Raw genomic sequence first — 24,306 nt, forward strand, 5'->3', positions numbered from 1 at the left:
CTGAAAGTGCGTTTAAGGAAAAGTTTACTTACCTGACTTTTTGTGGAGGTGCTAGAACTACTTCTGTCTTGTGTTTATATTTCTTTTTTTTTGTTTTTTTGTTTTTTTTGTGTTTATATTTCAACAAACCTTTGCATAAGTATTATGTGGTTGTACAAATGTATTTTCTTTTGACCTGAAAATGCAAAAATTTCCTTTCTTCCACTTTCTGAGACTCTGCAACCTTAAAGGAAGAGTGGGGTACTTTAAAGGAAAGGTGGTAGTGGTTGGGTAATGGGTAACAATGTCTACTGTATACTTCCTTTCCCAAAACAAGTCCGTGTCTACCGTCAGCATTTCCAAAATTTGAAGATCAAGTGTGGTGTTAACTTAGTAACTAATGACTAGATTGAGTGGTCGTAGAAGCAAAATCTTAGTGAGTGCCTGGATGTTCTAATTCTGTTAAATCAGTGAGTGCACATTCTATACAATACTCTTAGCCCAGTGGCAGATTTAAGGAGTGGGAGATCGATTTCTGTTTCAGAAATCAAATGCATAAAGAATAAAAATTTTTAATCCCATGATTCTTTGCCCAAGTTTAATTTTTTGGAGAGTTTTTCTTTTAGATTTTCTTTTTATTAAACTGTTATTTTGAAAGGTCCCAGCGTTTGGGCAAAGCAAGTGGGAAAGACACTTGCTTGGAATCTCCAAGATAAGGGAGTGAAGAGGACTTCTTTCCCTCATTTTATTCTTGAGTAATGTCACGATAACAATTATTAAGGTGAATGGCCTACAGTAGAAGTTTTTAGATGCCTTCTCTACAAAATAATTTGGTTTAGTCAATGCAAGGATGCCTTTGGTTAGCTGGAATGGAAGATGTGCAGGCTAGAGTGGTCTTGGCAAGTCTTCTGGGGGGAAGTTCAGCATTTGGAAGGATAGGAAGCAGAAGGAATCTCAGGCAAGGGAAAAGCGTGGGCAGAGCCCCAGAGGACAGAACAGGCTGTGGTGAACTTGGTGTCCACATAGACCTAATCAGTGGTCTTAGTTGTTGTGTTTTCAAAATTACTACAGTTTGTGTTCTAAAACTGTCATCCCCTTGATTTTATTTTAGGCATGCTATCTGTGTATTTTGAAATTTAAAATAACAGTAAAGGAGAAACGAAATTATTTTGAGAAAGAGTTAAAAGGTTAGAACATCTTGATCTAAATAATTTTCTAATGGGAGATTTGGTACATCCCCAGAAGTTGTCTTTGGTTCAGAGAATAGTCTTCAGACGTAGAAAGGATTTGAGAAGTCCCAAAGAGGAGCTGCATGGTCTGAACCATTTGATTCTCATGACAGAATGGGTAAAAACAATTTGAATCATGAAACCATGCAGAGGTTCATATTTTGGTTAGGGTAAACTCAGTGCTATTGTCAGAGGAAAAACTCTTGGCCATCACAGGATGGAAGAGAGAGTTTGAGTTGTAAAGAATACTCAAATGCCATTTAAGGAAATGGGTTCTTCTGCCCCTATTCTTTGGAATATTTAGGGCTAAGTTGTTAGTTTTTGACATCATAAATATTTCAAAGTATTCTGTTCTAAGAGCCATTTCAAACAATTGACTACAATTTCAGAGCAATTACATGAGAGTAATACCAATAGAATTTTAAAATTACCCATAGTCCTATATCCCTAACAAGTACGTTTATGCTTGCATGTTCTCATCTTTACTGTGTGCATACTTTCATAGTAATGACATGTAGAAATTGTTTAAGCAGGAATAATTCTTGAAATAATTTTGTATGTTTCCTTTTTTCTTTTTAAGGTGTGTATTGGGTGGAGGAGCATTATGTATGGAACTTCTCACAAAACAGGTGATTATTTTCTTGTAATGCTCAATTTTCACCCTCAATAGAGTGTTTTGATTATGTAAGTTAGATTCTAAGTAGAAGGTTCTCTTAAAGAAATGTTAGTGTTTTTTTTTTTCATAGCCCCTACTTTGAAGAATGAAAAAGGTAAACTAGTAAAATGACATTGTACGTGGTGCTGAATCTATGCTAGGATAGGCATTAAGAGTGACCTTTATTTAAGGTTCTAATTTAGTCATGTTGGGCATTAGAACATCAGTTTGTTGCTTTTTGTGAGCTTCTGGAAATGGTCCAGTTTTACTTTTTCCGCTTGACTCCAGACTTTTTAACACTGATCTTCTGCTGTTGAGGCAGATGCCATTTCGTTAGGCCTTCTCAAGTGGGAATCAGGAATGCTGCTGTGTTCTAGAGATGTTTTGTTTTTCCTGTAGGGCTGAAGCAGTGCCTACTCAATAGAATAGGTCATCGTGCAAAGAGATGCCACCTGACTGAAAGGCAAAGCCAGAGTGCAGCTTGGAGCAAAGAAGGTATTTTATTATGAATTTTATATACCGTAAGATATATTTTATATTACCTGTGAGCCTTCTTCCTGTCTTGACTTAATTCTTTTTGAGAGAATTAATTTCATTTTCACTTGGTTTGTTTTCTTCTTGTCACAAAGATGATCTATAGAAAATATAGAAGTATAAGAAAATTAAAGATACTGATAATCGCTTAATGATTTAGTACCTGCTTGTTTAGTCTTTGTTGTATTTCCTGTAGACAAACATGTCCACGGTTATAAATTTATTATTGGTATGTATACCCTAGTAAGTTAAAAGTTGTACGTACTTTGAAGTTTTGCAAAATTGAGTTCATATTATAGAATTAATTCCTGATGAACTTTTATGTGCTAGGCACTAGTCTTTTTATTGATTGATTTTTACTTTTTTTCCCCTCTGTGCCTATGCTTACCAAGTCTTTTTAATGTTTACTTTTTATTAACTCTTTCAATCCTCTTAATAACTTAAAAAGAGGGTATTATTAATATCTGCATTTTGTAGATAAGGTAACCGAAGGTAGGTAACTTGTCCAAGCTCACGTGTGGCAGAGCAAGGATTAAAACCAGACAGTCTGGCTGTCCAAGGCCCAACCAAGAGGAGCTGAGAGCAAGCCATGGGGCAGGCTGGTTTCCTGTTCAGTTAACATGAAACACAGGTTGTAACCTTAATTCCAGGACATTAACAAGAAAGCCTTCCAAAGCCATGGGTTTTTTACCATGACCATGACTTTTAACAAGCATTTGTGGTTTAAAGGCAACATGGTGCTCTAAGAAGCTTCTATTCATGCTTATGGAGGGACTGGTAGTTGAGCTAAATAGTGAAATGCTGGAGCACACAGCCTTTAGGGCAGCTTCTGACCTATTTCGATGGTCAGGAAAGACCCCTGTCTTTCCCTGCTGCCCACAACCTTCAGTTATTCACCTTCAGAATTTCCTAGTCTGTGATCACATTCAGATGAGAGATCTGTTTTGTTTTTTCCAGGGTAGGAGGAAGTGAGTCACCAACTATACTAAGCAGTCTCGTCTCCTGTGTATAAATGAGCAAGGGTGGGGGGCCAAATTTCAGAACTTTGTGTAATCCTGAGATTCTCCAAGAGAATCCAGGAGAGTGTCAGCATTACACTCAGTGGTAAAGTGGTCTTATGTTAGTTGTATCCACAGCTCTCATCAAAAGCAGACACAGATACTTTTTATAGGAAATTATCTCTAACTTAAGCCTGTAGGGTTTCCAAAATTAAAAGCAGGCAACCATGAATTCAGTGAAATCATAGCATTCAAATAGTCAACCCAACATATTTGAGAATTGTTAGAAACAATGAATAATATGTTTCCCAAAGATTGTAGGTTTTGGAATGATCAGATACAAGACACAGACTTCAAATATTATAATTGTGAGAAAATAGCTACATGTGAAACCTAATATATATAAAAAAAATTCACTCATAAAATTGAGCAAGCAGTAAGACCACCAGGAATGATGAGGAAGACCTTAAAGAAAAATGGATGAAATACAGCTTACAGAAATAAAATATATAGCTGGGTATGGTGGCTCATACCTATAATCCCAGCACTTTTTGAGAGGCTGAGGCGGGAGGGTGACATGAGCCCAGGAGTTGTAGATGAGCTTGGGTAACATGATGAGAAGTCATTTCTACAAAAAATACCCCACCACCACAAAAAAATTAGCTGGGTATGGGGCACCTGCCTATAGTCCCAGCTACTCAAGAGGCTGGGGTGGGAGGATCACTTGTGCCCAGGAGGCCGAGGCTGCAGGTTCGTGCCACTGAAATCCAGCCTGGGTGACAGAGTGAGACGCTGTCTCAGAATAAAATGAAATAAGGAAATGAAAAATGTAATTGTTGAAATAAGAAACTCGGTGGATGGATTAGACACGAGAAGAAAGAATTGTTTAGACGATTCTCTCCAAAAAGTAAGTCAGTATGTTACACAGAGAGACATGAGGATAGATGAAAGGGCAGAAGTTGGTGGGGTTGGTGGGTAGAGGGAGATCAGAATGAAGTCTAAAATATGTCTTAGTGAAATCCCAGGAGGAGATATTAAAATTATATTAGAAAGTGAGAGAAATAGAAGTTTTTTGTTTTGTTTTGTTTTGAGACAGAGTCTCGCTTTGTCGCCCAGGCTGGAGTGCAGTGGCATGATCTCAGCTCACTACAAGCTCCGCCTCCTGGGTTCATGCCATTCTCCTGCCTCAGTCTCCCAAGTAGCTGGGCCTACAGGTGCCTACCACCATGCCTGGCTAATTTTTTGTATTTTTAGTAGAGACGGGGTTTCACCGTGTTAGCCAGGATGGGCTCAATCTCCTGACCTTGTGATCCGCCTGCCTTGGCCTCCCAAGTGCTGGAATTATGGGCATGAGCCACTGCACCCAGCCCAAAAGCTTTGTGTTTTTACAGATATTAGACATGTTTCTTGTTTAAGAAAAAAAATCTTAACAATAATGTAGGAGAATAAGAGAAATGTTTTTCCAAAAAAGAGAAATCATTGTGATTATTTTATCTTATTGGAATGTTGGATAATATAGTCTGCTTCATTAATCATCAAGCATGCTATGGATTTTCCATTTTTATAGGATCTGTATCTCAGTTAAGGTAGTACTGGTAATTTTTGTACTGTATTTGAAGATGAAAAATGTAGGCCAAAATCATAGACCTTGCATAGAAGCTGGATAATGAAGACAGCTCTCAAGGAACATATAGATACACACACAGACACACATATATATAAAGTATACACACATACATTTTTTAAAGTTTTAAAGCTTTTAAAGCAAAAGCCGGCCCCTCCCCTCTCCCGCAGTGGGCGGCCTCTCCCCTCTCTTAGAGTGGGTGGGAACAGCGGTTGCATGGGCAGCTTTCCTTGTGAGCCACAGGTCCCTCTGGACACACTGCTGTCTGGCCACGCCCCCTTTCACTATCATCTTTCTCATTGACCAATGGGCTTGGAGCATTAATGCCACGCCCCTATTCTGCATTCTACTGGAGCCCTGGTTACACCTCCTGTGGCTCAATTTCACAGCTGCCTGGTAGGTGACTGGAGGTGTTGATCAGTGCTTGCTGGGATTTTGCTGATGTGGCCCCAACCCCGCCTCCCTCCCCACCCTGCAATGGCAGAAGAAACTCAACAGAGCAAATTCGCGGCAGCCAAGGAAAAGGTAAAAACACACCAGGTCATGGCCCCCCAAACCCACCACAGATCCACTCCAATGACAATACTGCTGCCAGAATCCATACCTGAGGCACGCCGGACTGAGCCCCCCACCCCAGTGCCTCTGGGCTACTCCCACCAAAATTTTGTCAGTCAGCCCCACTCCTTCAGCAAGCAGCCCAGTCCCTGCCCTCGCCAATCACCCCAGGGTGACTTTGGGTGGGTGACTCCTGGAGCTCCCTGCTCTATTACTGGGCCCTCATCTCCTGCCGCCCCAAGCCTGACCTCCCTGGGCTGTTTGCACTGGCATCTTCAAGGACCTGGGTCCCAACCCTGTGTTTCCCTCCCGCATCGTGGAGCTGCGACTCCTACATCGTGCTGATGTGGTCCCTCCCCCTCACCAGGAGGAGTGGAATGTAGTGATGTCACAGTCCACCTAGGAACTGTCATTACTAGAAGACCGGCCTTTGATCTTACAACCCAGTCCCCTAAGCTTTCTCACCCCATTTGTGGTTCCTCTGGTCACAGCACAAATTTCCAGCTGGAAAGGGAATGGAGACTATGGGATTTAGGAGCAAGAGGTTTCAGGCTGCCTTACTCCCTTTACATAGACATTGACAATGGGAAAAGCCTACAGTTCCCCCATGAGCTCAAAACATTGACAGTATCTCTGGGTGGCAATGGGAGAATGGGTTTGGTTTGGTTTTCTCCCAGGCTTCTACTTTCCAGAGAGATTTTAACATTTTTTTTCTGAGTTCTGCACCTCGTATTCTGATTCTCCATGGTTCTGGGACCAGACTGCCCTTCAGTCAGTGGTCTCTGAATTGAGATTTGCTCATCTTCTGTGGAATAGATCTGAAAGAAATTGAACTTGACAGCTTGAATCTTTCTCATATTATTCTCTCAACCTGGAGTACTTTGAGTGCCACAGGATAAATATGGGACATCATTCTGAAGCATCAGTTTTCCTTGATTGTCTTGAGATCAAGAGAAAAAACAAAGTACTTAGGGATGACAGTCACATAGGTTTCTAAGAGTATACCAGAATTCTCTCTGAAATGAGGCTTGAGTTGTCCTCTTTCTGAGAAATTCCCAGATTTAACAGAAAGGCTGCCTTCTGCCATGAGGACACATTGATATAAAAGTTTGAGAGGTACTGGCGCACTTCTTCGCACTAACAGACGTGTGAGGATGTATGACTCTAAACCACACGGCATACAGTTCTTTCCTACTTAATGTTTACTTTTCTACCTCTTCCTCTGGTTTTGGTCCCTGGCAGCTGCTGATTCCTGGCAAAATCCCGGAGCTTGGAGTCAGAAGACTGAGTTTCAAAGTTCCAGTATTGCCTTTTTCTTTCTTTTCTTTTTTTTTTTCTAGCCATGATATCAATCCCTCTCAGTCACTAAATGATTGTGACAACACCTTGTACAGTTGTGGGTGTCATTAAATCAGATGGTGTATAAGAGTATTTTGTAAAATCTGTAAAGGAGGATGTGGCTGTAAGGGCTGATAGTTCTCATGAGTATTACTGCTCTTCTTTCCAACAGTTAAGAGAATGTTGGCAGAGAAACAGCTCTGGTGTTCCAGGAGGAGCAAAGAGGAACAGGAAAACAAATGGCAATATCTCTGAGACAGCCAATTCTGGTGATTGCCACTCACTTGGGGATGTGAGTCTTGGCTGACCAGGCTTCTGGGGACAGGGGGCTGAAGGGGCAGTAGAGGGTAATTGTTAAGATTGCGGATGGACTGTGGGGTACTGGTTAAGAATTCTGGGTTTGAATCCTGCCTCTCCGTCTACTAGGGATATGATTTAGGGCAAGTTGCTTGAGCTCTTTGGGCCTCTCTTTTCACATCTGTATAATAGAGGTGGTATTGTTTGACTTCCATTTGTGAAGTTTAAATGGGATTTGTTATTGTCGTTTTTATGTTAATCCCTAGTACATGGCCTGCTGTAAACACTCAGGACACCCAGGATATGGTCATTGCTGTTTGATTTTCCTCATCCCCAGTCTCAAGGGGAAGCCAGGACAATGAGAACAGCCACTTGCCGTCAGGAGTCACTGAAAGGGCCCCAGGGTGGGATGGTGGGGACATAAGAACCATGAGAGAAGTTGGCACAAAGGAGTTATGGGACAAAGGGTCCAAGATAGGCAGAAAAGAAAATGTTGCCAGTTGATGGGGAAGAAAGGAAGTCAGAGGGCTTAGATACTGAGGGGGACAGAACATCTCCATGTGCACTCTCATCTCTTGTAGTCAGCAACAGGTTTCCACGGGGAGGGCCCTACATCATCTGCTACCCTGAAGGATCTGAAGGTAAGAGGCTCTGGGCGGAGGTGCAGTGACCCTGCAGGCCAGCCCTCCAACTTCCTCCCACAGCGGGGACTCGGTGCCCCCCTGCCAGCTGAGACAGCCCACACACACCCCAGCCCTAATGATTGTTCTCTCTACCTCTCCCCCTACTCCTCCTCCACCTCCTCCTCTCTGCATGTACCTCAGAGCCCGTGCCAAGAACTAGCAGTAGTCCTGGACTCGAAGTCCGTAAAAATCAGTCAACTGAAGAATACCATCAAATCTTTGGTAAGAGCCCAATGGGGTCCCCTGATTCCATGCTGCCAATCTTGGGCTCCAGTTTCCCATCGGGGCCCTGAAGAAGCGGGATGGGGCCCCTGGTGCCAAGGACAAATAGGGAGCTGGGGCACCCAGGCCTCACCTGGAGGGACCCCAGAGCATGCAGCGTGGCTCTTTTGCTGCCCTCTTTGCCGACTCTCTCCTCTCCAGACACCCCTGCTCGAGTCCTTGCTACCCATGCCCTGGGGTTGTTGCCTCTCAGGGAAGTGCTAGCCTGACTGGTTGTCAGGGACTATGTATTTCTACCATGACTCAGTCCCTAATTTGATCTTCGATTCTGGACAAGCCACCTCTCCTTTTTGGGCTCATGTTTCCAGAGGAGGTAGTGAGTATCAAAGGTCTCTGTTAGCTCTGAGAGTCCGAGATTTAAAGGCCTCCGAGAATGGAAACCTCAGGGCCAAGGGCTCCTGTCTGTCCTTTTCCATCCTGTGTCTGCTGTGAAGAACCGTACCTGGCCCGTACGTGCTCAGTAAATGTTTACTGAATGAACGCACTTTTCTAAATCACAAGCTGGTAGAAGGGGGGGCCTTTCTCAAACTCCATCTCTAGAGGTTTATGTTACTGTCCTCTCAAGAGATTCTGGACTCAGACTTTGAGTTCTGTGGCTGTGGGCAAAAGCCAACAAAGACCCAAATCCTCTGTCCTTGGGAGCTTGAGGAGAGTTTACCAGTTCGTGTTCCCATTATGTCTGAGAACTTTGCCTTTAAAATCCATTCCTGGCCTGGGGAATAGAATTGAGGGGGCCACCCTCAGTCACCTTAATGTGACTCTCCCCACAGAAGCAACAGAAGAAACAAGTGGAATATCAGCTGGAAGAAGTAACGTGATTTCTTTGTTTCCTCGCGACATGACTGCTGGGTTTGGGGAGCAGTCAGACATAGAGGCCCCAGTCTCGTCTCACCCACTCCCAGCCTGGGGAAGAAGGCTCACCCTCCAGATTCCACCCCATCCCCACAGGGTCCCTGATAACCTGGTCCCACGGGTGGGCCTGTCCTGGGGCAGTGGTGCCATTCTGGGGGCATGTCTCTTGCTGTAGCCATCTCTGCCTCCGCCCAGTAAGAGCTCTGTCTTCCTCTTCCTGTAGGAAAAGAAAGCAAACAACAAGAAACGGAGAGCTGAAAGGGAGCTAGAGGTGAGTGGAGGGTGTGAAGTTTCCTCCTGTCCTCCCGAGAATGTTTCTTTCCTTCCCTTTCAGCACTTGCTTGGCTTTTCTCCCAAAGGTTCAAATCCAGAGATTGAACATACAGAAAGAGAAACTAAATTCAGACCTGTAGCACATGAAACACTCTCGCAGACACTTTGAAGGTAGGAATCTGGGCACCCTGTCATCCTTCAACCTGGCACTTCGACAGGCCTTCAGGGGGAGTCCTTTGGGACACATCTCAACTCTCATTACAGAAGGGTCCAAGGATCTGGTTGGCCACCTGCAGTATAGAGGAGAGTTAGAGCAGGCTCTCTGCTGTCGCTGCTACACAGAAGAAGAAGGTGAACAGCGTGAGTCCAACCACCTGCCCCATCCCCTGGGAGCCTGGCTTCAAAGATGGAGGAGTGAGCGTAATGGTTCCTTCTGCAGGATGGAGTGTCCTGCCCAGGAGGCAGCATGGCCATTTTTCGCTACTTTTGTGTATGGTTCTTAGAGGCAGCCTGGGGCTGAGGCAGCTGCTGTGGGTGAGTTGTGGGGGCGCTGTGGGGGGCACTCTGGGGAGCAAGCCCTGGACGTAGAGCTTGGAGGCCAAGTGCCTGCCCTGCCCTTACCTGGCTGTGGTCTTGGCCAAGTCCTAGGTGAGGTACTGGGTACTTGTGAAGGTACAGAAGAGTATCTTCAGTATGTTACCATTTCTGTAGAGAGAGGAAATGTGTGTGTGTGTGTGTTGTGTGTCCATATTATGATAATAGACATAAAACATGTTTGCAAGGGTTCATAAAAAACCCAGGAGAGAGCAACAAGGTGGCTGGGAGATACTTCCCTTCTGTACCTTCTGAGTTTTGGACTATGCGAACGTATCATCCTTTCAAAAAGTGAACAAAATATTAATTTTCCCCTTCTTATCTGTGCCACCAGCCCCAGCAAGAAAAATGGGCTTAGAGAATCGGATAGACCTGGGTGTTCAAATCCCAGCTCTGCCTAAGTGATCTTAGGCAAGCACTTAACCTCAAATACTCCATGTTTTTTCATCTACACAATAGAGGCGATTACCTTGCAACTCCTATGGTGGTTGTGAGGATTAAATGGGATTGCTAGCATGGTACCTAGTGAAGCACTCCATAAAGGTTTAAACAGTGGTAATAATAACAGTAATAACAATAGCAATATTATCTGATCTCTCTGGGCCTCTGTTAGCCAGCTATAAATTTGATCTTGTTCCCTGTCCCTTCCAGCTTAGAGTTCTTTTAAAAACTAGACCATGGACTTGGAAGTGCCTTGATCTTTACTGACTGAGTTGTTTATTGAGCCTAGCCCTGGCCCTTTTAAGGGGCACTGTGTGGGATGGCCCAGGCTCCCCAGATTGAAACTTCTCACTCTTCACCATCCAGTTCTCGAGCCGCAGTAAAGCATGTATGAAGTGGAAGTTAGAGCATTCCATACAGGAGCAGGCACTGCTAAAAGCACAGCTGACACAGGTGAGGTTTTCAGAGGGAGGGCTGTGGAAGGAAGATGACCCCAGGTGGCCAGGAGCAGGTGAGGACCAGTGACAGCCCTTCCTAACTTCTGTGCCCATTCTTGCAGTTGAAGGAGTTGCTGATACAAGTCCAGCTAGAGAAAGATGAATTTGCTCAGCATATAAAAGGAGAGGGCCCGGTGGCAGCAGAGGATGAGAAAAATGTCGCAGGAGGTGAGATCTGACCCTTCAGCCCCCCCACCTTAGATAGGTCACTGGATCTTTCTGGGCATCTGTAAAATGGGAATAGTACAGCCAGAGGTGGTCATGGGTCTGGGCTTTGTGGAGGTGGGGGCAGAGAGGGAGATGGCAGCCTGTCTAGCCACCAGCCCCTTTCTCCACGGCCCTTTCCCCCTGTGCTTTGGGCAGGTTTGCACATTGAAGAAGGAGAAGAAGCATGATGCTTGTCGGGTAGAGAAGCTGGAGAGGAGCTTGTCCAAACTCAAAAACCAGAGGGGTAAGATGGGGCTGGCATGACCTGGCAGCAGGACTGGCATCAGAGGGTTGTGGGGGTGGCTTAGAATGCCCCAGGGAGGTGGGTGGATGGAAGGGCTTTGAGGCAGAGGGAAAGAGGTCTGTGCCAGGAGACAGCAAGTCTTGTCATCTCCATTAGCCTCAGTGTCCCCATCAGCAAAGAGGGCCCGTTGTCAGCCACCCACATTGCTCTCTATCTGAAAGTGGTTTGGAAGATTAGCTACAATCCAGGTGCGAGGAATCATTAGCAGCGAGGCCAAGTTTGGGGAGGCTGAGAGGAGCTGTGCACCAAGAGGAGGTTTTTTCTGTGTTTTTTTTTGTTGTTGTTGTTTTTGTTTTTTGTTATTTTGTTTTGGAATCCAGAGGCTCTTACTGTCTGCTTCCTTTCTCAGCTGAACCCTTGCCCCCGGAGCCCCCAGCAGTGACCTCTGAGGTGGAGCCGCAGCACCTGAGGAAGGAGCTGGAGAGAGTGGCAGGAGAGCACCAGGCCCAGGTGAAAAACAATCAGCGCATAAGTCTCCTGAACCGGGGGCAAAAGGAGAGGCTTTGGGAGCAGGAGGAGAAGCTTCGGGAGCAGGAGAGGCTTCAGCAGCTGGCCAAGCCACAGAGTGTCTTCAAGGAGCTGGTGCATTGCCCCAGCTGGGGAGCCTGCCCTCCTCCCTAGCCCTCCGGGCCTTTGTTTTCCCAACTGTAAAATAGGGCAGTGTAGCCCTCACGTGAAATATTACTTCTAAAGGCACCTGTGAGCCAGAGCCCTGCTCTGGTGGCTTTGGGAGAGAGGGGATGATTTTTCTAACCTGCCTCCACCCTTCCCAGTGCCATGGGAGGAAGACACCAAATTCTGGGGTCTCCAGCTGCAGTGGGTGGCTGCTGATTGCTTCTCTCTGTCCAGAACAACGAGAACAAGAGTGCACTGCAGTTGGAACAGCAAGTAAAGGAGCTTCAGAAGCTTGGCGAGGTGAAGGAGACGGTAACTCTCGCCCCATCCAAAAAGGGCTGGGAGACAGGCACCAGCTCTGGGGAGGGGAGGTGCCAGGACAGAGGCAGTTCCAGCCTGGGGGCAGGTGACCCCAGCAGCCTCTAGGGCAGTCCTATGGCTGTTTCTTGCTTCCTGCCCTCTGAATTTTAAAAGTGGGTAGCCGTGGGCTCCTCCCAGGTCTGGACATCATCATCCCAGCTAGAGCCATGGAGCCCCCCAATCACAGGAGAAGAGACAGTGGTATAACAGGCTCCTTATGCCAGGCATGGTGGCTCATGCCTATAATCCCAGTACTTTGGGAGGCTGAGGCAGGAGAATCAGTTGAGGTCGGGAGTTTGAGATCAGCCTGGCCAACATGGTAAAACCTTATCTCTACTAAAATTACAAAAAAAAAAAAAAAAATTAACCAGGCATGGTGGTGCATGCCTGTAATCCCACCTACTCAGGAGGCTGAGGCACGATAATTGCTTGAGCCCAGGAAATGGAGGATGCAGTGAGCTGAGATTGCACCACTGCACTCCAGCCTGGGCCACAGAGTGACACTCTGTCTCAAAACAAAACAAAAGTGCTCCTTAGATTAAAACTGGATTCTAGCCTCGGTTCCACTGGTCACCATTCAAGTACTTTGCATCTCTAAGTCTGTTTCTTTCACTTCAAAAGAAAGTTAGCATTTTCCTGACAGAGGTGCTGGGAATTAAATGAGATAATACGTGGAAAGCATTAGGCCTGTAGCACACTTAGCAGATGGTGGTTGGCTCCCACTGTTTTTCCACCAGTCTGTGGCCTACAGTTGAAATGGTGAGAAGAGGGTATGAGATTTGAGGCTGGGGAAGGAGGCATGGGGTTCTAGGAAAGGGAGGCAGTCACTTAGGTCTGGAGCAAGGGGCCAGGGGTCTGGGCCGGTGACAGAGCCCCACAGTGCCCTCACTACCCTATTAATGGGCCCAGAATCTGGAAGCCAGCCACCACGTGCCCTCACACCCAGGGTCTTCCTGCAGGTGGAGCTGAAGAGCCAAGAGGCTCAGAGTCTGCAGTGGCAGCCAGACCATTACCTGGGTCACCTGCAGCAGTACGTGGGCACCTATCAGCAGCAAGTGGCCACCTACCAGCAGCTGACCTCTGAGAAGGAGGCGCTGCACAGACAGTGACTGCAGCAGACCCAGCTAATGAACCAGCTGCAGCAGCAGGAAACTTGGGGCAAAGCGGTGGCTGAGATGGCCCGCCAAAAGTTGCAGGAGACCCAGGGGAGGGAGCTGTCGAGGACGGGGCTGTGAGGGGGATGACTTGGCAAACTCTGTGCCTTCTCACTCTTTCCTGGCCCCTTAGGAGCATCTGGAAGCTGCCAGCCAGCAGAAACAGCAGCTAACGGCCCAGTTGAGCCTCATGGCTCTCCTTGGGGAAGGTACGGGAGACAGCTCAGAGGAAGAGGAGAGAGCCCCAGAAGGAAGGGGGGACTGTTAGCAGCATAGGATTGAGGAGTTGGAAGAGACCTTTAGAGCAGCTGGTCATTATGCCTACCGGGTGCCTGCACTAAGTTTGGCATTTGTGGTGACCTCCTGTGAGTGGGGGTCCACCAAGTTGCCTAAGGATGGCTGAACTGGCCCAGGTCAGAAAGGGAGCAGGTCAGAACTCCCACATCGACCAGTAGTGGGAATGTGCCTGACAGTATTGCAAGATCTTGGTTCTTAAAAGTAAAAATAAAGAACAGCAGCTCATTCCTCTCTGGGGAGGGGCTGGCTCAGGGTTACACAGTGAGGGTGGAGGCACAGGTGGGCCCACGGTACCTCCCTTGTTGGGTTGTCTGAGGACCCTTCTGGCCACCCCCCACAGGAGATGGAGGAGGACATCTGGACAGTGAGGGGGAGGAGGCACCTCGGCCCATGCCGAGTGTCCCAGAGGCCCTGGAGAGCTGGGAGGCCACGGTGAGCCTGACTCCCCCTGCACCCATTTTGCCACCTTCCTCTGTGGTCTCTCCAAGAACCCCTTTATGGTCTTAGTTTCTCTGCCTTCTGATTTCTCTGGACCCTCACCCCTTCCGGGAGCCAGTGGTCAGACACCATTTCACCTGTGACCAACAGGTGCACTCTCTGAGGCCCCCAAGGGAAGGAGCTGCGCTCTACCTCTCTGCCCTGTTTGTTCTGTGTATGCCCCTACAAGAATGCTCACTTCTTGCCCTCAGGTGGCATTTTTCAAGTCCGCTGGAGCCAGTGCCCAGGAGAGACAGGCACGGTTATTAGAGCAGGTGAAAGAGCAGAGGGTGTGCTGCCAGCACTTGGTTCACCCGGTGGCCTCAGCCCAGAAGGAGCCAGAGGCAGTGGTCCCAGCCCCAGGGACTGGGGGCGAGTCTGTGAGTGGGGAGACCCAGCGGGCCTTGCAGGAAGTCATGGAGAAGCTGGAGGTGATTGAGTCTTGGCATGGGCCCAGAAGGGCAGGGCAGAGGGGCAGGTCGCTGCCGAGATGTGACCCCATTATTTTGGCTCCAGAGCGGCCTTATGGACCTCTTGGAGGAGAAGACAGACCTGAGGGAGTGGGTGGAGAAACTAGAACTTCGATTCATTCAGTCCTGGAGAGAGAGATGCCATCAGTGAGTGGGAGGCCAGGGCACGGCAAGGGGAGCGGCAGGGCCGTAGGAGGGGCCCCAGCGTCTGAGCCCTGTCCCCCTGCAGGAAAGTTCATCACCTTAATACAGAGCCGGGTGGCAGTGCCAAAGATGCGGCACCGGGAGGAGGACATCATCAGGCTGGCCTAGGACAGAGAGGAGATGAAGGTAGGGTGTGCAACATCTCTGTGGGGGTGGGGGTGGGTGTGAGGGTGGGCGCCAGCAGCGGCGTGACACCTGAGCACCCCCCACTCCAGGTGAAGCTGCTGAAGCTGCAAGAGATGATGTTGCGGCTTGTGGTGACTACAGTGAGGGGCACAGCAAATTCATGGCCACTGCCCAGAATCCTGCTGATGAGCCCAGTCCAGGATCCCCAGCGCCCCAGGAGCTTTTAGCTGCCCACAAGCATGGTGGTGAGTAGAGCCCTCAGGCAGGGTGGGCAGGCAGGAGCAGGGGGGGTTCGCACTGTGCTCAGATCCCCGCCTCCCTCTCTCCAAAGATCTTTGTGAGGCGATCCTCACTGACAGTGTGGAGCCTGTGCAAGGAAAGGCCAGGGAGGGTTCTCCCCACGACAGCCCTACTGCAGAGCCAATCGTTCAGGACCACCAGGTGCACCCAGGCTTGGGCAGCAACCACTGTGTGCCATTCTTTTGCTGGGCTTGGCTGCCAAGAAGAAGGAGATAAACATCACCATCATCAAAGGGCTGATCAAGAAATTTTTTAAAAAACAAAGTTATGGGGTTAATCTCCTACACAATTCATTTACTTCATTTGAATGTTACAGCCACTCACGATTATTTGTGTTTCTAATTTATAGTTTAAGTTTATTTGTAAAAAGTTAAAAGAGAGTGGATCTCTGTGGCTTTCACTGATGTTCACTCTGGCATCCTTTAGCATTTTTCTTTTTCAATTTCATAATTGTAGGTCATTAGCATGCATATTGAGTTTGCCCTTACATGATGGGAGTTCAAATACACAAAGACCCACTATTTGCACAAAACTATTCTCGATGGTTTGGAATAGGCTGCCCTGCGTTTTTAATGTTATTGCCGCATGTATATTCATTACAGAATTCAGATAAAATTTGCTTATACTCTGCTATTGTTTGATCTAATCTTAATCACAGTGAGCTCTTCATTAGCTCAATATGTGGTTTGACCCCCAAGTGTGCACTGTTTATTACTTTGTAATATGCCACTATGAGTACTGACATTTAGAGTTGTTTAAAGGCCGAGAACTGGAAACAGCCTTTCCTCCATTTTCTGTGTATTGGTGATGGGAGTCATAATCTTTTGGGGGAGCTTTTTAAATCTCACAGAAGAGGAAAGTGGCCTGCTCTGGCAGGTATGTGCAGGATAGAGGGTGTTTCATCTGTTCCGGTGCCAAGAATTAGCGCTGTATTATGGTGGTTCCCTTAGGATTTGTATGTGCTCTGGGCTCATGAAGATATTGCATCATGAGCTGCAGCAGTTGTACTCTTTTTCGATGACCTAAAAAGGGATGATTTCTGAGGAATGAAAGGTTCCCATCATTGACTGTGCATGTGGAAAACCTTTCCTAGCTTAGAGCATTTGTATCTATAATACATTTTAAAGTCAGAGTACATGTTACCTGTTTTAATCACATGACTACATGCCTCAGTACACAAAAGGGCACTGGTTGGCATTCTTCTTAATGTATTTAGTAAAGATCATAAGAAATCCTTTAAGAGTTTAACTGTCCCTGGAACAGGCATACAGGCTCTAGTCAAGAATGAATTAGAGTGAAGGAAAGCTGTGTGATGCCTGGCATTCCTCTCTGTTCACGGAGCTTCTTTGAGGCTTGAAGATTGATTTTAACATCTAGACCTCTCTGGCTAATACCTATTCTTCATCCACCTTGGTTACTCTGACATAGGAGTTTACTTCTTTTCCTTGAATGGAAAACACTTTAAAAAATAATAACAAACATTATTATAAACTAATATATGTGAGAGTACTTAGTTGAAACAAAAAGGAGTTTTAGTAAACAGTATTAGACTATCTTTGAAAATCAAGGAGAAGTTTATGCAACTTAAAATGTTTACAAACCGCAGTGCAATCTACTGTTTGTGAATGTCAATGTATTATCAGGAAACGTGTCTATACAATCACACAGTTATATTTCCTCACAAACTTCTTTACAAAGAGTGAAATATGTTTCTGTACCTCTTGGTTTCAGTTAGGGACGTGTTTTGTGCAATATTTATGTGATTGTGCCTATGCGTGATGAATGAATGCATTTCAGTCATATATTGCCTAAATCATAACTTGATGATGCTTGGGAAAGACTCAACAGTTCAAACTTCATGAAGTTCTAATGTCTGTATTCCAGAACACATCACATTAATAGGATGTAGGGAGATATGTATGTGTGCTCCCTGGGGTGGGGATTTCTAATTACTAGACCATCTCCATATTTAGCATCTGGCATCCTCATGATACTTCTATAAATATGACGTTAACAAGAGGGCAGCAATACGATTCTGCTGATGGAATAACAGATTTGCTGGCATTCACTGAAAGAGTGCAAATATTCGGTCCTTGTGACTTCAACTGACTCTTCCAAATTATATGAATGTATCAATGTATTAGACAAACCCAGTTTCAGAATGATAAAGAAAAATTGGTAGACCAAATAATGCGGCCAATTATCAGTGGTACAGTTTCTAGCCTGTGGGTTTAACATGCACTTAAAGTCCTGTTCTTGCCTTTTATTTTCTGAACTTGCTGCTTTTGCATTCTTTGAGTTCAGTTTAAAGACAGTTACCACCATCTGTAACCAGTCTGAACAATAATGTGTTCATCAGGTGCCTATGGATTAAATCATATACTGGCATATTTGAGCTGAATGTCAGTCTGGAAAATAAATTTACTATATTAACTGAAATACCACTCTTTGTGTAGGTATTTGTCATATATTTAAGAAAAAGCTAAAAAGAATGGAAATTGTATGACAATAACTTAAGTCTTTCTTCAAAGTGCATGCCGTCTTTTGCAATACCTAATTCAGCCAAGTATTTGTGCTCTCATTTAGTATAAGGCAGCTTTCAATTTGCTTAGAAGGCAACATTGGAAGGTTAGAGTTCATCAGAAACATAGAATTTTAAAATGTGAGTTCAATTGAATAAATTTGAATTTCTGTAGGAATAATCAAAACACCTAAAGATTGCAATATATAATAATCATTTTTAAAGTATTTGTTTAAACCTTATAGGTTTTCCAGAAATGAAAAAAAAAATCAGCTCTAAAACCAAAGCTGAGTTTTGGAAAATTTGAAAATGTAAATCAGCCCTATACATAATATAGTTTCTCTAAACGTTTATCTTAGTCATTTAAAAATAATATAACTATTAAAAAATGTAACTGCTATCTTAGTGTTCTGAAATAAGTTAAAACATTTAAAAATATGAATACTGTAGTTTAAAAGAAAGAAACGTTGGGAAGGAAAAGTAGAGAAAGAAATGCCAATTCCAGTCCAAAGCTTTATTTGCCAAGTTTTCTTAGAATGAATTTTACCAATTTATGAATTCTTGTAAACAGACTCTATAATGGAAATACTGAAAGACTTTTGCCTAAAGTGGCATTATTGACTGCTGGTGTGATGCTACTGTAATGTAATAAATTATTGTTGCAAAGTGCTGTTTTTGCCTTAAAATTTTATTTTGCATGTCTTGAAAACTATAGTATTAAAGGTATTGATACTGTGCAAATGCTGGGCATGCTTGGCATGAGATAATCTGTTTCATTTTTGCAAAATTGTAATACAACTATGCAAGTGTTTATTAAAACAACACAAAATAAAAAAGTTATGGGATTAAAGTTAAAGGGTGAAAAATTTATGGGATAAAAAATGTAAAAAAGTTGTGGCAAGAAAACTTGTGGCAAAAAAGTAGAAAAAATTTTATGAAAAGTTACCAAAAAAAGTTATGAAAAAGAAGTTATGGGATTTAAAAAAAGTCATGGGATAAAAATAAAAATTAAAATCAGGCCCCTGTCAGCAAAGCCTGGAGAAGTGGGGCTGGAGTCTCCACCACCACATGTCCCTACCACCCCTTCCCAGGCACCCCTTTACAATTAGGGTAACAGGATAAGACCTCTGTCTAATGGGGAAAGACAAACAGACCCTTTGCCACCTTGACCAGGGCTGAGTCCTTAAATTTCTGGATGATGATGATTGTTATTTAAGAGCCAGAGGCTGATGGAGTTGGTTTGTTTGGAGGAGGCCTGACGGCCCCGTTTTACTCTCACCATAGCAACTTTTCCCTCAGTGGGGCTCCAATCTTCTTATTCAGAGAGGTAGCTGAGGCAGGACAGTGTGGCTAACTGTGGACCAGGCGAGGGCAGGGCTGCTGGGGTGGCCCCCCTTCTCCGGTGTACATATTGTGTCTGTATAACGTTTTGTATATTCCAGAGAGTAGGGCTGCTCCTGTATCCTACCTAGCTGAGGTTGGAACTGGCACATGTGGAGGAGGTTCTAATAATTATTTGTAACTGGGAAACTTATTTATTGCTAGCATAGGACAGAGGAAGGAGGCGGGGACAGGGTTGTGGCTCCCTGGTGGTGTGATCACAGCTCACTGCAACCTCCAACTCTCAGGCTCAAGTGATCCTCCCACCTCAGCCTCCCACGTACCTGGGAGTATAAGCATGCACTAGTATGCCTGGCTAATATTTATTTATGTATTTATTTATTTTATTTTTGAGACAGAGTCTTGCTCTGTCGCCCAGGCTGAGTGCAGTGGCGTGTGATCTTGGCTCACTGCAAGCTCTGCCTCCTGGGTTCACACCATTCTCCTGCCTCAGCCTCCCGAGTAGCTGGGACTACAGGCACCCGCCACCACGCCTAGCTAATTTTTTTTTTGTATTTTTAGTAGAGACAAGGTTTCACCGTGTTAGCCAGGATGGTCTTGATCTCCTGACCTCGTGATCCATGTGCCTCGGACTCCCAAAATGCTGGTATTACAGGCGTGAGCCACCGTGCCTGGCCCATGCCTGGCTAATTTTTAAATTTTTTTGTAGAGAAAAGGTCTTGCTATGTTGCCCATGCTGGTCTTGAACTCCTGGCCTCAAGCACTTCTCCCATTTTGGCCTCCCAAAGCACTGGGATTACAGGCATGAGACATTGCTCCTGTCCATAAGGTTTTCTCTTTATTACTGTTTTTTTGTTGCTGTTTTTGTTTTTTTTTTTTTTTTTTGACAGAGTCTTGGTCTGTTGCCCAGGCTGGAGCGCGGTGGTGTGATCTCAGCTCACTGCAACCTCCACCTCCTTGTTCAAGCAATTCTCATGCCTCAGCCTGCTGAGTACCTGGGGTTACAGGCATGAGCCACTGCACCTGGCTAATTTTTGAATTTTTAGTAGAGACAGAGTTTTGCCATCTTGGCCAGATTGGTCTCCAACTCCTGGCCTCAAGCAATCTGCCCTCCTCAGCCTCCCAAAGTGCTGAGATTACAGGTATGAGCCACTGCTCCTGGCTGAGATCCCATCTCTATTTAAATAAAAAAGGAAAATTCAGAATATGTGGAATACAGAACACCAAAGGCCAAAGTTATTTACCTCTCTGAGGTAATCTGTGTAAACAATTTGATATATATCCTTTCAAGTTCATACTTGCTATGCGTATATATACATATACATATGCATACGTTGAGATATTCCCCCTTCCCTGCTGTCATACTATTAGAGTCTTCTTTGTTTTGTAGAAATTGGACCAACTCTATGTTCTTTGCTGGCCCATATTTCTCCTATTCAGTCATGCATTACAAATATGTGTTTAAGTCAATTTATGCAAGTCTTCAAAATCATTTTAAAAGGTTATGATATATGATCATATGAAGTATTACAGTTTATTCCAACAGTTCCCTTTTGCACATTTAATAATTTCCATTGATTTGCCAGGAAGAATATTCTCATGTCATGGCTAAATCCTTTTGTATGGACATCCTTAATTATTCCCTTAAAATAAACTTTTAAGTAAAGTTGCTAGATTAGTCTCATTTCTTAAGTTCTTTTTTGATAGTCTATATGTAACACTGTAGTTTTATATGTACTTGCAAATAGCTATAGTGCCAGTAAAAATGTGATAAAATTAAACAATTTCACATATGCCAAAAATATTTTGATTTAGCACTTCATTAAGTGCATGATTACAGTCTCTGTATCTTTTGATTTACCTTTCTATCTTTAGAATTTTCAGCCGAGATACTTAGAGGTCACATAGTAACTTAAGGTTTTCTTTTTTTAATAATCTCCATCTTTCTAAATATGATGAGTCACAGTAAGTTATTTTTGGGTTGTTGAAAGCTGTGGCTCTGTTCTAAATTTGAGCCAGAAATCATGCCACTTACAAAATATGCTTTGTCTTCCAACATCAGAATGTCTGGTAGAAGGTGACTGTTCTTGGAACTTGAAAAATGTAAACAGGACAAGACAAGAATCTGGAAACTATTTCTGTTTCTGATAATATGGCTGAGTAGGTACTCTGCAAAGCCTCTCTCATAAAATAGACATGCTGGATAGTCCTTGCAAAGACATACTTGAACTTGTCAAAAAAAAAAAAATCCAGAATCTCTAAGAATGAAGATGAAGTGAAAATCAGAAGGGCTACTGCGAGAATAATGGGGAAGCAGCCCCAGTTATCAAGGGACGTGTGCATGTATTCAATAAAAATTTTCAAACCTAAAAAAAGTTGAGAAAAATAATTGCCCTACACGTACACATCATCAACAATTTTTCATTCATGGCATGGTCAGTTTTTGTTTTTTTTTTTTAAAGGTGGGGTTTTGCTGTGGTTGCCCAGGCTGGAGTTCAGTGGCATGATCTTGGCTCACTGCAACTTCCCCCTCCCGAGTTCAAGCGATTCTCCTGCCTCAGCCTCCCAAGTAGCTGGGATTACAGGCGCCTGGCACCATATCCAGCTAATTTTTGTATTTTTAGTAGAGATGGGGTTTCACCATGTTGGCTAGGCTGGTCTTGAACTCCTGACCTCAGGTGATCTGCCTGCCTCGGCCTCCCGAAGTGCTGGGATTACAGGCTGAGCCACCACACCTGGCCACAGCCAGTTTTGTTTCATTTATATTCCCTCTTCATTTATATATATTCCTTCTTCCTTTGAATTATATTGAAGTAAAACCTATACATCATATCATTTTTAATTACCTTATATGTATCTGTAGAAGACAAAGAATTTTTAAAAATAAATATATTCACAATGCCATTAAATACCAAAAAATTTAATACATTCTGAAAATAGCCACAAATCCAGAGTTCACATTTTCTTGACTTTCTCATAAGTGATTTTTCTAGGTTATCTATTTCAGTCAGATACCTGTTTGCTCATATTTACATTCCTTCGTCCTCTGAATTATTTTGAAGTAAAACCTATACATCATATTATTTTTTAATTACCTTATATGTATCTGTAGAAGACAAAGATTTAAAAAAATAAATATATTCACAATGCCATTAAATACCAAAAAATTTAATACATTCTGAAAATAGCCACAAATCCAGAGTTCACATTTTCTTGACTTTCTCATAAGTGATTTTTTCTAGGTTATCTATTTCAGTCAGATACCTGTTTGCTCATACTTACCTTCCTAACTGAACAATGTCTAAACTTAAACTGACATAAAACACAGATGATCCTATGACCAAATGCTTAGTGCAAGAAAAAAGTTCAAATTGCAAGAGGAGTCCCTCCAATTATAGAAAGGACCAGTATTTTAAGAGATATGTTAACTAAAATGTGGCAATGTAAGGAGCAGAGCAGGAAGACCCTTGAGTCCGAAACTTACAAGTCAATTTCATAGTCAGTTTCCGTGGTCCTTCCACAACCTCTGGCATCTGTTTTCTCTACAATGGAGGTAACAACAGTAGCTATTTCAGAGCAGGAAAAGGCTTAGAGCAGTGCTAGAAGAGGGTTGTCGTTATATAAAGTTTAGCTGTTTGTATATTGTAACAAACCTACAACTTTTTTTTTTTTTTTTTTTGGTCAATAATACATTTCTTTTGGAAAAGTAGCACGCTCCTGTCGGGGACACCTGCAGTTCCACTAAGCCAACATTGGTGTCTGCTAACCTTTGCCTCTTTTTCTCTCAATAATATACTGTCAAGCTGTTCCTTGATTTAGCAATTTTATATACTTTTTTTTCCTCTCCTGTTTCCTGAGACACAGTCCCTCTCTGTCGCCCAGTCTGGACTGCAGCAGAGCCATCATGGCTCACTGCCACCTCCACCCCCAGGCTCAAGCAATCCGCCTACGTCAGCCTTGGGAGTAGCTGGGACTACCTGAGGGGCGGCTAATCTTTGTGGTTTTTGTTTTGTTTTTCCGTTATGAGACCGGGTTTCGGGCCAGGCGCAGGGACTCACGCCTGCAATCCCAGCACCCCGGAAGGCCGAGGCCCGCGGATTACCCGAGGGGAGGAGCTCAGGACCACCCCGACCAACATGGAGAAACCCTGTCTCTACCAAAAAAAATAAAAACTAAACAACTAACCGGGTATGGTGGCCCACGCCTGCAATCCCAGCCACTCAGGAGGCACCATTTATTAATCTTTTTGACATCAGCTGCTCAGTGGCTTACACCTGTAATCCCAGCACTTTGGGAGGCCGAGGCAGGCGAATCGCTTGAGCCAAGGAGTTCAAGACCAGCCTGGCCAACGTGGTGAAACCGCGTCTTTATTGAAAACACAAAAATTAGCCGGGCATGGTGGCACACACCTGTAATCTCAGCTACTCAGGAGGCTGAGACAGGAGAACCGCTTGAACCCAGGAGGTGGAGGTTGCAGTGAGCCGAGATCACACCATTTCACTCCAGCCTGGACAACAGGGTGAGACTGTGTCTAAAAATTAAAAAAAAAAAAATTAACCAGCCGTGGTACCACACACCTGTAGTCCCAGCTACTCTGGGGCTGATGGGGACTATTTGAGCCCAGGAGGTCGAGGCTCTAGTGAGTTTGATCATGCCACTACACTCTAGCCTGGGCGGCAGAGTGAGTTCGTGTCTCAAAACAAAACAAAAATAGTTTCCAGCCGGGCAAGGTGGTTCACGCCTGAAATCTCAACACTTTGGGAGTCCGAGATGGCGCATCATCTGAGGTCAGGGGTTCGAGACTAGCCTGGCCAACATGGTGAAACCCCATCTCTACTAAAACTACAAAAATTAGCTGGGCATGGTGGCTCATGCCTGTAATCCCAGCTACTCAGGAGGCTGAGACAGGAGAGCTGCTTGAACCCAGGAGGTGGAGGTTGCAGTGAGCCAAGATTGCACCATTGCACTCCAGCCTGGGGCAACACAGTGAGACTCTGTCTCAGAAAAAAAAAAAAAAAAAAAAAAAAAAAAAAAAAAAAAGCTAGGCATGAGAAGTGGTTTGATTTTGTATTTTCAATATACCAATACTTGCACAGGCT

At 44.5% G+C, this 24,306-nt stretch overlaps 1 protein-coding gene across 1 annotated transcript in view; it reads left to right on the forward strand.

Moving 5' to 3' along the window:
• LOC129472648 (putative golgin subfamily A member 8G) overlaps positions 1-18,532 on the forward strand; it is a 60,844-nt gene extending 42,312 nt beyond the window's left edge. Inside the window, 23 exon segments of the mRNA XM_063631236.1 lie at positions 1,789-1,837; positions 2,263-2,358; positions 5,409-5,544; positions 7,085-7,204; positions 7,791-7,850; positions 8,034-8,114; positions 8,945-8,983; positions 9,250-9,297; positions 9,386-9,470; positions 9,564-9,615; positions 9,617-9,659; positions 10,701-10,787; positions 10,894-10,955; positions 10,957-10,999; positions 11,195-11,282; positions 11,692-11,924; positions 12,192-12,257; positions 13,605-13,680; positions 14,109-14,200; positions 14,762-14,862; positions 14,945-15,045; positions 15,135-15,290; positions 15,377-18,532. Of these exon segments, the coding sequence (XP_063487306.1) occupies positions 5,461-5,544; positions 7,085-7,204; positions 7,791-7,850; positions 8,034-8,114; positions 8,945-8,983; positions 9,250-9,297; positions 9,386-9,470; positions 9,564-9,615; positions 9,617-9,659; positions 10,701-10,787; positions 10,894-10,955; positions 10,957-10,999; positions 11,195-11,282; positions 11,692-11,924; positions 12,192-12,257; positions 13,605-13,680; positions 14,109-14,200; positions 14,762-14,862; positions 14,945-15,045; positions 15,135-15,290; positions 15,377-15,561 (1,902 nt within the window). The 5' untranslated portion in view covers positions 1,789-1,837; positions 2,263-2,358; positions 5,409-5,460 and the 3' untranslated portion in view covers positions 15,562-18,532.
• Positions 18,533-24,306: the final 5,774 nt, after the last annotated feature.

The sequence above is a fragment of the Symphalangus syndactylus genome, chromosome 22, assembly GCF_028878055.3.
Source record: "Symphalangus syndactylus isolate Jambi chromosome 22, NHGRI_mSymSyn1-v2.1_pri, whole genome shotgun sequence".
NCBI classification, from domain to species: domain Eukaryota; kingdom Metazoa; phylum Chordata; class Mammalia; order Primates; family Hylobatidae; genus Symphalangus; species Symphalangus syndactylus.